This window comes from Nesoenas mayeri, assembly GCF_963082525.1.
Source record: "Nesoenas mayeri genome assembly, chromosome: 1".
Taxonomy (NCBI): Eukaryota; Metazoa; Chordata; class Aves; order Columbiformes; family Columbidae; genus Nesoenas; species Nesoenas mayeri.
In genome coordinates this window covers 32770373-32784009 of record NC_137541.1, presented here as the reverse complement: position 1 = coordinate 32784009, position 13637 = coordinate 32770373, and the positions used below count along the sequence as shown (strand labels likewise).

At 42.2% G+C, this 13637-nt stretch overlaps 1 protein-coding gene across 1 annotated transcript; it reads right to left on the bottom strand.

Annotated features, from left to right (window-relative positions):
• Positions 1-3738: 3738 nt before the first annotated feature.
• On the bottom strand, positions 3739-7624 carry LOC308042808 (prolactin-like; the record flags this gene model as incomplete). Its single annotated transcript, XM_080348510.1, has 5 exons — positions 3739-3933; positions 5648-5827; positions 7000-7107; positions 7224-7422; positions 7482-7624. 5 exons carry the CDS (start codon positions 7622-7624, stop codon positions 3739-3741), a joined length of 825 nt encoding a protein of 274 aa, XP_080204636.1.
• Between the last annotated feature and the right edge of the window lie 6013 nt (positions 7625-13637).

The following is a 13637-nucleotide window of genomic DNA, read 5'->3' as shown; positions in this document are numbered from 1 at the left end:
ATGGTGGATGAGCACTACACAGGGTGACATCTCAACAGTGACCCTTCAGCACTCACCCAAGCACATAGACAAATTGCCTTTTGTGAACATCCAACCCTCGAGGAATTATTGAGTTTTTCCAAGTCATTTTTAATTTGCCTGTCAACATTTGAATGTAATATGAGGTAGGTGAATGTTAATGCATATTATTCAAAGAAGGCTGTTTCCATTTGTTTCTGCTTTTCTATCATATGGGTTTAGATAAGACTTAAACTACAAGTGAAATCTGTCACTTAATCTGTCACACAAACATCAGCACGTATCAGAGTCTGTCTACATTTAAGATACACTATCAAAACCATTTAGCACTATGAAAAGAACAAAACAAATTTTCAGTCACTGAGAGTGTCTCTGTCATATCCTTCTCATTCTGAAAAAAAAAAGTTAGGACAAGAAAATCTTAATGGACAAAAGCAACTTCTAATAACTGAAAAAATGAATTGAACCATACAAAATGTCAATGTTGTCGGGCTATCCTGCAACGTTTCATGGAATAAGGTCTGAAGAACAATGGAGATCTTTTTAATTCTTAAAATCATTTGGCTGACAATAAAAGTAAATTGAAACAGGTTGTTCCACAAATGGAAATTACACCTTAACTTACCTATAACATACATTGTTACAGGTCGTTGCACGTGGGCCTAGCACTTAACTGGAAGACAATCCTAATTTTCTGATTTTCCGTTAATATGCAAAGTTGTTTCTCCTAAATTGGTATTACAGATGCCGATGATGCATTCTCAAACTCCAAAGCATTTGATTATAGTTTACAATTTTACATTTTCAAATATTCCTAACTAGTTTTGCTGCTGTCTCGGAGAGCAATCCTGCAGGAGGTGAAGTATTCCCCTGTGTAAAAACAACCAGCACTGGTATTTCTGTTCCAGGCATCAGTGGCCACAAAGAACGAGCCCTTCTCAGCCCAATACTCAGTTGTTTTCTCAATCCCAAGAGGAAGAAAGGCGATGTCAGCAATATAGGAAGGCTTTTGTTTTACCAATGGGCCTTAATTCAGCCCAAGGCAAATATTGAAATGTAACGCTGATGAGTATGAATAACTATGGATAATACCTTGGTGCATTGTTGTTCATCCTGTGGCACCCGCTTCCTCGTTTTCTCTATTTTCTCATTTATCTACAGCAAAACATTCCCAGGGTTTTGCTCTTTGAAGGAGATGAGAATTATTTTTATGATCTGCTCCACTTGCAACATGTTTTCCCCCAGACCCTCAGCCTCAACACCTGGGGTGTCTTCTCAGCTACAGAATTTTGTGGTAGCCATTCGGGTTGATTTCTGAGTCACCTTGCAACCTGCTCAGAGAGCCACCAAGCCTCCTGCTCTTGGGGAGACAGCCACTTCCCGCTGGGACATGGCTACCTCCTGCCCACGGGGACATGGGCACCTCTCACCAGGGGACACAGGGAGTGGGACGGGACAGGATGGGACGGGACAGGATGGGACACTGCCAGTCCCAAAAGGAGCATCCTTCTGTCAGCCTTGTTTGGCCCGGTAACCCTTCCCATGTCTGTCACCTTTCCTGTCCGAGGAAGGACGGCTGCTGCGGATCTGCTGTGTGTGATGCCGTGTTTGCCAGAACATCTAGGGTTACACCCTAACACCATTTTTCTCTTAAATGAATGCACCCTTGCCCAGCTTCAGGACTTCAGAGACAGGAATAACCCGTTGCTGGCAGAGGACACACGCAGCGGCGTGCTGCTGTACATGGGGGCTGCGCTATTGTAGGGATCACAGAATCACAGAATGTCGAGGATTGGAAGGGACCTCAAAAGATCAACTAGTCCAGTCCCCCTGCTGGAGCAGGAACACCTAGATGAGGCTACACAGGAATGTGTCCAGGTGGGTTTTAAATGTCTCTAGAGAAGGAGACTCCACAACCTCTCCGGGCAGCCTGTTCCAGTGCTCTGGCACCCTCACTGTGAAGAAGTTTCTTCTCATAGTTAAGTGGAACCTCCTGTGTTGCAGTTTATACCCATTGCCCCTTGTCCTATCATTGGTTGTGACCGAGAAGAGCCTGGCTCCATCCTCATGACACTCATCCTTTGTGTATTTATAAACATCAATGAGGTCACCCGTCAGTCTCCTCCAAACTGAAGAGCCCCAGCTCCTTTCCTTATAAGGGAGATGCTCCACTCCCTTAATCATCTTCATGGCTCTGCGCTGGACTCTCTCCAGCAGTTCCCTGTCCTTCTTGAACTGAGGGGCCCAGAACTGGACACAACATTCCAGATGGAGTCTCACCAGGGCATCACCAGGAGATGGTTTCAGTGCTGTAACCATTAATCACTGCTGCTTCTCTGTGATGGCAGATAGATGCAAGCAGAGTGGACAAGCCTCTCTGGTTCTGTGTCTTTGCCCATAGGAACCTTCCTTTACTGTCATGAAGCTGTGTTTTGTTTCTAAAATGTCTTCAAAATTTGTGTGTGAATGCTGCTATTTTGTTAGTGTTTGTAGTATCTTACTGCTTAAGGAATGTTAGCTACTAACTTCTTTAGGGCAGGCACTAGATAACCCCTTGGCATTCCTGCCATAGCTGGCACAACAGGGACCAGAGGTGAATCATGAACACTCACAGCTTCTGTCTGAGAAAGTACATCAACTGTCTACTAGATAGTACATCTTAAATGATCATTAGGATTTTACTTTCTATTCCAGGCAGCCTGAGCTCCAGCTACTGTCAATAACTATCAAGATCAGAGGAGGCCAGAAAAGACCACTCAAGGATGAAATAGTCAAGAATATTAAAGATAAATCCATGTTGATTATAAATGCTCACTCAAATGGCTCATTTAGGACCTGAACACAAAGATGTTTTGCTCTATGAACACGTATCAGCACCACCCCACTACCAGGAAAATGTAATTGCTGTAAAATATCTAACATCTTTCAGATTTGTATTTGCTATGGAGCTTGTCATCATTACTGTGAAATCCAAGCCCTGACTCAGCAAGTGTTATGGAAAAGAGACTTATTGCTACATAGGCCATACTCAGCCCTCAGACTGTAATGGTGTTTGGACCAGAATTCTGACTTACCTTTCATATAGAAACCTTATCTTCAGGTTTTTCCACTGAAATCAGCGAGCCATTACAGGTATAAAAGAGTATTCAAAACTAATAAAAGTGCTAGAAAATATCTTACATGGTGTATGTGAAAGCCCATAGAAATTAGTAAGAAGTATGATATGAACATAAAAGTCTCCATGGGCGCTGCAGTTACATGAACTGATCAACAGCAATACCATTCCTCAGCATTAAGCAATATTCTGCAAGTAGAGATGTATGTAGAAATAAGGGGAAACAATTTTTTTACATAAAAATACATCTTATTTATAGTATGTAGATACATTTGTACCAAGGCTAAACAAACTGGATTTCATTTTCAGTCTATGTCAGTCTAAACTATGTGAATCAGTCATAATATAGTCTGTCACAGTGTAATGTGCAAGGACATTTATTTATCTACAGCTAGACTATTCCTTTTTATCTGGTGCATTAACCCACATACACACATGATGCTTTATCTAATATTCTGCTGCACAGGTCAGCTGTGTCAAGTAGCTGCCAAAAAATTTTGAAACTACTTTCCTATTAATATTACTGTAAATATGATAATTTATAAATACGATTTTTTCATCTTTATAAACAACATGCTGGAGACTACTTATCAAGAGATTATAACCTAACAACTATTTTCTGGCATAATTCTACATTTAAGAATTTTTAAGTAGCTTTGTACTTTATTGGAGTCTCTCCTGAAACAGTGAATGAAGTCAGAGTCACTCATCATGTTTGCTTCATTACTAATGGATAAACCAGCAGCTTCAGATGATGCCATTCCATTCAATGAGTTGCTGATGATCCCCATTGATTGCATCTGTATTGAAAACAGGAAAAGAAGTACAACTCGTAACTGCACACACAATGAATCTTTAAAATACTTGTGCAGAAGCCAACTGAGGCATCACTGTGTTGGGCTGTTCAACTCCAGACCTTTCATGTACACACTGATGATATGTGTAAAGCTCCCTTACAGGGAATAACATTACTTTTTTATCTTAACGGTGTCTGTACAACCTAAAGGCTTATTGCAGGCTAGCCTGCAATAATCTGATATACTAGTAATGCAACAATACTGGAGTATAACTCCATCTGAAATTAAGTAGAGGAACCCCTGTTTGGTAATCATTATTACCTCTTGAACTAACACAGCAAATCAGTCTTGACATTTTTTAGCCATTTATTTTAATGAGTTTTGTGAAGGGGAGCTTCTAATGTGAGCATTCACCAGTGCTGCTTAACCTGGTGAACTCTGCAGGCTGTTACCACCTCTCAGAGTAGGAGCTTCAAAACAGAAACAAGCTTAGAATTAGTGTCTTACAGAAAAATACAGCTGCAAAATATTGGAATGGCTTTGCATTCTATGCTTCATTTTTTAATTCTATTTCTACCTCATGGTATGTCCATAGTACAGAGAGGTCAAAATTTCAAGGCTTTCCTTCTTAGTAATTCTTTTAAAAGTGTTTTAGAAAAATAAAATCAAGTAAATATAGCAGAAGTGTGTAGCTACTTTAGAGTTTGATGACTTGCTTCAGTTACAGAATGAAGGAAACAAAGCTCAAGATTTAAGACTGAACAATTCTGAACTTTAAGGCCATTTTAACCCAGAACCATGGTTCACCTGGAAGATGGACTTTCCATTTGTTACTCTGAGTCACCCTAATCAGGGCTACATTTTAGAGCAGGGTACAATTCCTCCTATTCTAGTGAGGAGCTGCTTCTCATTTTCAATCTTGTATGCCCCACCTGTGTTCATAAAGCTGAAAGGGGGTCTACTTATTTAAGATACTAATTTGTTATTCACTTTTTAGTGAAACAGACAACTTGGCAGTGTAGCCATGTCAGAGAATGGACACACATCCCTCATTTGTTTAGCTAAAACTACAAATACGTTTAGATATGAATGCACAATAAATACAAAGATCAGGACTTCTAGCTAGTAATGAGAAGACAGAAATGGAAATAACAAGTGTTACATCTGATAATTTATATATGATCGATCAGAATTTTGAATGGAATTTTGAAATTGTTTTGTGACTGGCATCTGACTGAAGCAATGCCACTGCTGTCTTGAACTTATCCCATCTTAAAATTGTTGCCTTAGGAAGGAGCCCTTTGCAGCAGACAGATGTCATACTTGAATTAGTTAGAATGTAAATCCAAATAAAACTGAAAACAATAATTATGTGCCACAGCCTACCTACATCTTCTTCAGTGCCCTAGAAAAGTCATTACTGCCTCATAGATGAAGCTGTAAATGGCTCTAGTCTTTGTACTTGTGTCTTTCTTTCATATATTCCATATTAATAAAATATTGCTTTACATATATGGACATATATAATGCCATCTACGTATCTGACAATCCATAAACTAGGTCACATCCTTTGGCTGAAAAAATTCTGGGTCTGTAATGAAGTCCAGAGCCTCTCTTGGCATTAAGGCTCTACCCCCAGTGAGAGCTGACATTGCCTACCCCAGAGTCACTCCTGCCAAATGACTGGTATAAATAAAAGCTGTATTGAAAATCTTGCCTTTTCTGTTACTTTCTCAACTCCAGTCTTCAGCTCATGTACCATATTGCTGATTTGCTTAGCTTTGCTAAGGCTGTCGTCAGGAAGTTCTTGGTGGTGCTCAATGTGCTGGTTAAAGTGGGAAAGTGGTTCCTTCCAGGCTTGCAAAAGTTTCAGTATCAAGTGAGTTAGTTCTTCTCTCTTACAAATTAAAACAGTAAAGAGTTTCTCTGTTAGTTTGCAGCAGGTCATATGAACACTGTTAGACAGCCTCATTGTGAAACCTCATTGGGATTACAATTTACACCTGCAATTCAGTAGATTTCAAACATTCAGAACTTAAAGGCCACACTGTCTCTGGTTATTTGCTTATATATAAGCAACACTCCAAAGTTGTATTTGTCTTGTTTTCAGCTTTCTTAGGCTCCTAAATTCTGTAACACCTCATACTGCGAATTCAGCATTAGCAAAACGGTAGCATTCCTGTCAAACTAAACTTGTTACTGAAAATATTTTCAGGAACACATAGATGTCTGAAGAGCCCAAGAAGCCTCATGTAGACCTCTCTGTTTGCTGTCTCCTCACTCCATCACAACCAATGTGCAAAATGTTAACATTTGTCTCTGTCTGTCTCTTCCTGGAGGCAAAATTTACTCCCACTGCTGTATCCTTGACTTTACAATCTTCTTTTTCTTTGTCTAAAGAAACTTTTCCTGCCTTCTCTAAATTAATAATGATTTTTTTTTTCTTTGCTATCACATCTGTCTAAAACAATTTGCTGTTCTTTTCCCCTTACCTAACTACCGATTCGGAGATAATGACTGCTATTCCTTTCTCCTGATTGCTTTTTGTACTCTGCAGTGACACTGATTAATTTATCTGTCACATGCAGTTTTCTAAGTTTCTGTTCCACAGAGGCTGCCACAACAAAATCAAAAGGATGTCTGTCTGTCAGTCATTTGGTCAAAGTACTACTGCAATACCTCTCTTATAACTAATAAATATGATCTAAGCATTGGGAACCACATACAGCTTTTTTAGCAGAACAAACTAATGATTCATATGCAATACTTCTGTGATGTGCACCTGTTTGGGGTCAAAACTCATCAGCTTCTTCAAACTATTGATGAAGCACTGGAGGCATAAAAAGTCCTCTGCCTGTCTCCAGCCCAGCTGGGGTGGGGGACCTCTGCAGCATGATGGGTGAGACATTTGGGGGCTCTAACGGGATGGGGGATATTTTCTCCTTTCTTCAGGGGAAGCAAAGGGAGCGGTGTGACCCGCGGAGTTCCCTCCCGGCCTCGCAACCCCGCAGAGGTCCGCGGTGCCCACCGCCCGCCCCGTCTCCGTCCGTTGCCGCCGTCCAGCCTTACCGGGATTTTTTGGGCGTATTCTTTGCGGTTGGGGGTCAGCATCCCCGACGTGTGGCACTTGCGAGCGGACTTCCCCAGCTCGTTGTCACGGGGAGGAAAGTGTTTTTCCTATAGGGAAAGAAAACCTAAAGAAACACGGGGAACACCCCCCGCCCCCCCGCCGACAGCCGCTCCCAGGGCGGCGGGCTCCCGGTTCGCGGTGGCGGGGCCGGACCGGCACTCACCAGCTCGGCGTAGAGCGCCGTGGAGAGGCTGTGGATTCTGCCCGAGTGCCGGATTACCCGGTCGAAGAGATCGGCCACGGTCAGGAGGTGGCAGCCGGCGTCTCCCGGGGCGCAGACCAGCAGCCACAGCAGCGCCAGCGCCGCGGCGGCACCTGCGGGGAGCCCGGCGGCGTCGGGGGGCGCGAGGTGCCGGGGGGAGCTCCGTCCCGGCCTGGCCCCCTCCGCCCCGCTCCTTTCCGCGCCGCCCGCCGCTCTCACCTGCCCGCCCCGCCGCCCTCACCTGCCCGCCCCGCCGTCCGGGCCAGGGCCATCGCGCCGCCGAGCCCGCTGCCCGCCGCGGAGCGCAGCGGCTGACATCGCCGACGTTGCCCCCGCGTCCCCTCTTTATACCGGGTGGGCATGTGCGCGGCAGGGGGGGGATCTCCCCGTCATGACGGGTCCTTCCCTGACGTGCGCAGCCCACGGCCACCGTGAGCAAGCCGCCCGCAGCGGGGCTCCCGGCTCGGCGGGCAGGAGCGTCCCTCGCACCGGTGGGGCCGGTCTCCGCCCCCCGCCCCTATGGCCCACGGGACCCAGCAGAAACAGGTGTCCCGGGCTCTGCGATCTCCCGGGCTCTGTGGTGGGGATGCTACCGACCCGCGCAGCGCCTGTCCGTCCATGTCCATGGGCAGAGCGGGCAGCTTCTGCACCAGCACAGAAGTGGCGTGGCCACGTCTGTTGACGTCGGATGGAATAAATATGTGAGAACTGACAGCAGACAGACTGCTCTTTTCAGTGACAGTGGAGGGTTTACACAAGGACAGCAATGAGCAACATAGGAGAGAAGTCTGACATGATGTCATTCATCTCTTAATCGTTTCTTCTAATCAGACTGTTAAGCTCTGATTTCCCTGCTCCCTTGCAGGTGTTCAGAGGTAAGTAAGACCACTGAGGGTGTGACAGCTGGTGACTGCACACTTGGTGCTGCGAGCATGCCTGAAGATGGTTAATGGTATTCCATAAGGCTAAAAGATTCAGGGAGCAAAAGCAGCAAACACTCAGATCAGGATTCCCGAAGGACTGCAAGTCCTATGGACTCGATTGCTGTCCTCAGTTTCTGGGCATGAGATCCTTAGCAAACCTGCAAGACATACAAGGAAAACTGAAATGTTTGTCATGAGGCTCATGACTGCTGACATGTCAAACTAGGAGCTGGTTCAAGCTGACAAATGGCGGGACCTGAGCACAGGGTCTTACTTCTGTGGTTTGGGGATTTTGACACCCTACCCCTTTGAAATCCAGTGAACGTCTCAGGGTCTGCTAGAGCTGCAATCAGGCACTTTCTCTGACTGTAGGTATTCAAGCTGAGGTTTGACAGGGGTCTGCCGTAACTCGTGGCTCTTAGGACACAGAGAATGAGTCAGCTCTGCTCCTCTCATTGAAGTTTTTCACTGCCAAGGGAGCAGCCTGGTTAGAAATGAGGATACATCTAACATGAAATTGTCATCTTTCCTCTGTGACTCCCCCAGCCACTATATGTGAGTCATATATGTTTTTCTAGCCCCTGAATCCAAATTTCTTTTATGGAAAATGGACAGACCCATACCTCCACCAGAATGATGACCATCCCTCTTCCCCACCTTTTAAGGACAGCTGGGTGACTAGGACCCCCTCTGGAGGTGGAAGATGTGAGTTTGACTAGCTCTTGGGCAAGGAGGAAATGGCTTTGCTTGCCTATACACTGTGTGGATGTTAAAAAATTGATAGAAAACACATAGAGGCAACTACTTCTCTAGCCAAGTCTTAAAAGTAATGGTAATCTGCCACTGCATTCTGCATGGAGCCAAGTGGCATTTCCAGAGGATTCACATTTTGAAAATAAGAGTTTCTCCAAGGAATTAGGTGTCAGTTTCTAGGCTCTGACTAGGTGTCTGCGTGGCTATCCACTGAACTCTAAAGCCTGTCAAAACTGACACATTTTGGGACATGCACAGATTCAAAACAATCAGAGGTGAAGGCCTTTAGATCTGAAAATGCCAGCAGAATTCACTGCGAAGCAGAGGTCCTCATCTGGCTACTCATGCTCTCTGCCTGCGTTCTGTTTTTATATCTGAGAATTTGGCTCTTTGTTAATGGACAGATCTTTAAGTAAGGTAAAAGAGATTTCAATTTCCTTTTGCCCAAAGGAAGGTTGAAAAGACAGTACATGAGAAGGAATATTCAAATGCCTTTCTCAAACAATCTACATTGCCTTGATTCATACAGACATCCCAAAGAATGGTTATGTCTCTCTGAGGGCTACCCACAAATTGTGTGTCCTTCCAGGGAACTTGTCTGGCTATGATATGCACTGAGCTAGCCGGATTTTATTTAGTTAAGCGACTGCAACCTCTGAAAGGAATTTACTTTTTTCCTTGACTGAGTTGAATCAATATAACCAAATACTGGAATTCTCCCTACTGGGCTAATCCACACATTCCTTGACCTCTACCAGAAATACAGCTTAGCCATCCCTTCAAACCAATACCTTTCTGAGCCCAACAGACCAAACTCACTTCTCCAAAGTTTCCCGAAGTCACTTCTAAAGTTTGATAGCACCATAGGTCCATAAGAGACTTTTTATCTCTCATGCTTTGAAATTCCTAAAAGCAGTTCATTAAGATGTGCATAATGATCTACACTGTTCAGCAGAGGTTGTTCTCATTCTCTTACCTCTGCTTTATCTCTAATGAATAAAACGATGCAATTAATTTCAGTGGTTAGAACTGCTGAGCCAGTTCTTAAAGGGGATCATACAGGAAGCCTTGGCAATAGCCCTGAGCTCTTTGGTAGCTGATAAAATCCTTCTGGCTGGTGATCCAACTGAAGGCTCGGAATATTAGTATTATTTCTGATAACTATCAGAAAACGAGCAATCATGCATATGATTGGATCTGAAAAACTTTGGTAATGTGCATATGGGAAGCATATGGATCAATGACTTATATTTATTGACCAAGAGCCATTTTCTTTTGGTTTTCATGTGTCTTGGAGAAATCCTGACACATACAAATCTTATCCTAGAAAAGGTTACTTAAAATGTTAACACAACTTTTGAGTTATGAAGGACCTGTGAACTTGTGCTGTGTAAAATGTAAATGACTTGCACAGCAAAAAATGCAGTACAACTTAGAGGAAGGAATCCATAGTAAATCATGAAGTTCTATTTAAGGTTGCAGTTTCTAAAATGAATGATGTTTTGTCACCAAGTGATATATCAATGTTCAAACAATTGTTTTTCATGGCTCTTCACTGATATTTTAAGTTTGTAGATTACACCAAACTGGAATAAGTCACTTGCATTTTAGAATTTAATGTGATCTTGAAAATTAGAGAAGTGGCCTGAAGAAAGTAGGGTACAGTTCTGTAAAGAAAAATGCAAAGTACTACACTTAGATGTGAATTTAGACTTCTCCAATACAGAAGGACGCAGCAGTTGCACAGAAGAGGATCATGACTTGCTGAATCTAAGTCAGTAGTATCTTACTGTTGCTTTGCATTGTTTATTTATTAATTTGTTTTTCAGTCTGGGGTATGCCCTTTGAAATGCCGTCTGTGAGACATGCAAACCAGTTTTTCTGCCATACCTTGCATTTATAAGGCCTCAACCAGAACACTGTGTTCAATGTTTAACATCCCATTTCAGGAGATATAGAAGCCAGATGGAAGGAGCCCAGAGGAGAAGAGCAAGAATGACCAAAGGTTAAAAAAACCCAACCACCCATGGCCTACAAGGGAAGACTGAAGGAAGTGGGGATGTTTATTCTCTAGCAGGGAAAGACGAGGCAAGTGTACGGTTTTCAGACGTGCAGAAGGTAGCAGCAAAGAGGCAATCAATCATTCACCACATTCATTATGGATATGTGATATAACAGGATTAAACTGCAATAAGGGAGATTTAAATAAGACATTAGAAAGGCCTTCTTAATGGTTAGAAAAGTTAAGGACTGGAACAGATTGCTCAGGGATACCGTGAAATCTCCATCATTATCTAACCTTTCTTGCAAACTTCCAGACAGCTTTGAGGCAGCCTGCAATGGCTGGTGACCATCCTGCATGGGCAGGAGGACGAGTGGGCAACATCAGACCTCTCCCCCTTCCAGCCTGCCGCAGTTGTACAGTGCAAGACCAACTGGAGTTCATTATGTATTCAAAATCACTCCTAAATTTACATCATGAAGGACTAAAAGCTGAAATGAACAAGGTTGTTTCAACCAATACTATCCACTATTGATTTGCCCTTTTCCTATAATGTGGCAACAGGCACATTTTATGGCATGAGGAGGGGCAAGTCACGTGCTTTTGCTCTGAAAGCTAATAATACAAGCTCTTGAATAAAACAATATGGAAACTGTGTAACCTGGATCTTATAAGTGAAATGAAAAAAAAGCTGACTACCCACCTGTAGGAGTCAGTCATTTTCTGAAGGCTGGATCACAGATCTAAATTTTTCCCTAGTTCTGTAGAGAAAAAGGCATGCTTCTGCTTTTATCACTTAATGTAGAAGTGTTTGACTTTTCTCACTTTGAACTTCTCTGCTCTTCTCTCTCTCCTCTCTTGAAAAAAAGCTGTGTTCAATTCAGTGTCTACCAACCTGCAGTCATATACTTATTACTAATTTTACCACTTTTGTCCTGATTTAGATTGCTTTCAATTGTTGCAGCCTTGAAAAATTCAAAGACATAGACAATAGAAGGTAAAAAAGAACAGATAGTATATTTTATCGGATCAACCGATAAAGCTGGAAAAAATGGAAACAAGATTTTGGGCAAATGTGACCTTCCTCAGAGTGAATCTGAAAAATATTTTGTTTGCACAACCATACTTTTAAAATAAATTGCTACCAAACCTTGTCTTGCTCTTAGTTCTATATTTCTTGCCTTTATATCTTTCTTCTCCTCCTTCCTCTTACTCTTTTTTCATAGTGTAAACATTCTTTAGTCCCCTATCTTGAAAAATAATCATTGACTCTACTTGTCTCTCTGGGCAAAATGCTTCCCCACCCTCCATCTCTTTTAATAACTCTTCACTCACTGAAAAGTTTTTTGCATCAAATAGATTTCTCTTGCTTTTATGCTCTTTTTCAGTCATCTTTCCCTGTTTTGATCTTCACTGCACCTTCTTTTGTTTGCATCTACAGTAACTTGAAAATCCAAGCTCTCCATTGTCATCTCCTATAAATCCTCCTACTTTCCTTGTCCTCTCTTGGCTTCTAAACTATACCTGTTACAGTTTCTCCTGCTGCTTCTCTAATTGCTTACACAGAGAACCCTCCTCATCTCTTCAGCTTGACAGACAGGAGTCTGTCTCACATTTTACAATCTCATGAGCAAAAGCAAAAATCCAGCTACTGTCTCTTACTGCCACTTGAGCTTGTCTTCCTGTTCCATATCAGTTTCCTGATGTCTAAACAGAAATCTCAGCTTGCTTCTTCGACATATGCCTTTGGATGCTTGACTCAAATGTAAAAGAGCTAAAGGGCTCTATTTTTTTCTTCTTTTCTTTTCTTCTTTCCATAGAAAACATTTTATTTTTATTCTCTGTGCACCTCAGAGAGCTTGAACTGGAGATGTGTGTGTGTGTTTGGTAGGCGTGCTGGTGAGTGCTTGCCTCAGATCCCTGTCATGCCGGAAAGAGTTTGGCTGAAGGTGGACCTAGGTTGCTGAAGGTGCATTCTGCATTTATTATGTTAATTTGGGAAGACAGTTAAACAGAATGAAGTGTGGAGCCTCAGCTCTCCTTCCACAGACTCATCTCATTCTCTTATGCATTCTCTTGCTGACCCAAGGAATAACATACGTAAAAGATCTGATCCTCCTTTCAGAACTCTGAAAAATGAGGCATTGAAATCTTCTCTTAAACTTGAAAGGGTAATATGCTCTATGAGTTCTTGAATTTGAATTTCTGATCCTATTCTACACCCTTTCTGTGGGGGTAAAATTTAATTGATTCCATTTTAAGTTATATATTCCATATTATGTATTGTATATTTTAATTTTACAACACTTGAATGTAGCCTGGAGAAACAAACTACTGAATTTGAACACAAAAGGTAGAACCTATAATTAGAATATTAAGTATTATTTAGACAGTGAAATATTAGGAGGAAATAAACTCTGCACTCTGGGATGTACAATTCCAATTAAGTATGCACTTACTTATACAAGTAAAATATTTTTAAAATACAAAACTAAAAGAACATGAAAATAGATTTAAAAAAGAGAAAGGCATGATTGAATCCTAGCCTTTGAATATCTACAAATGATACTATTGCCTAAAAAAGACAGAGATGAGATGTCATATTTTACCAGCTACAGATTTTGTGAAATGTTTCAGTGGAACTTTGTTTTCCTCCAAACTTTTATAAAAGATGCCAGTCTTCTCAAAACAAGAACC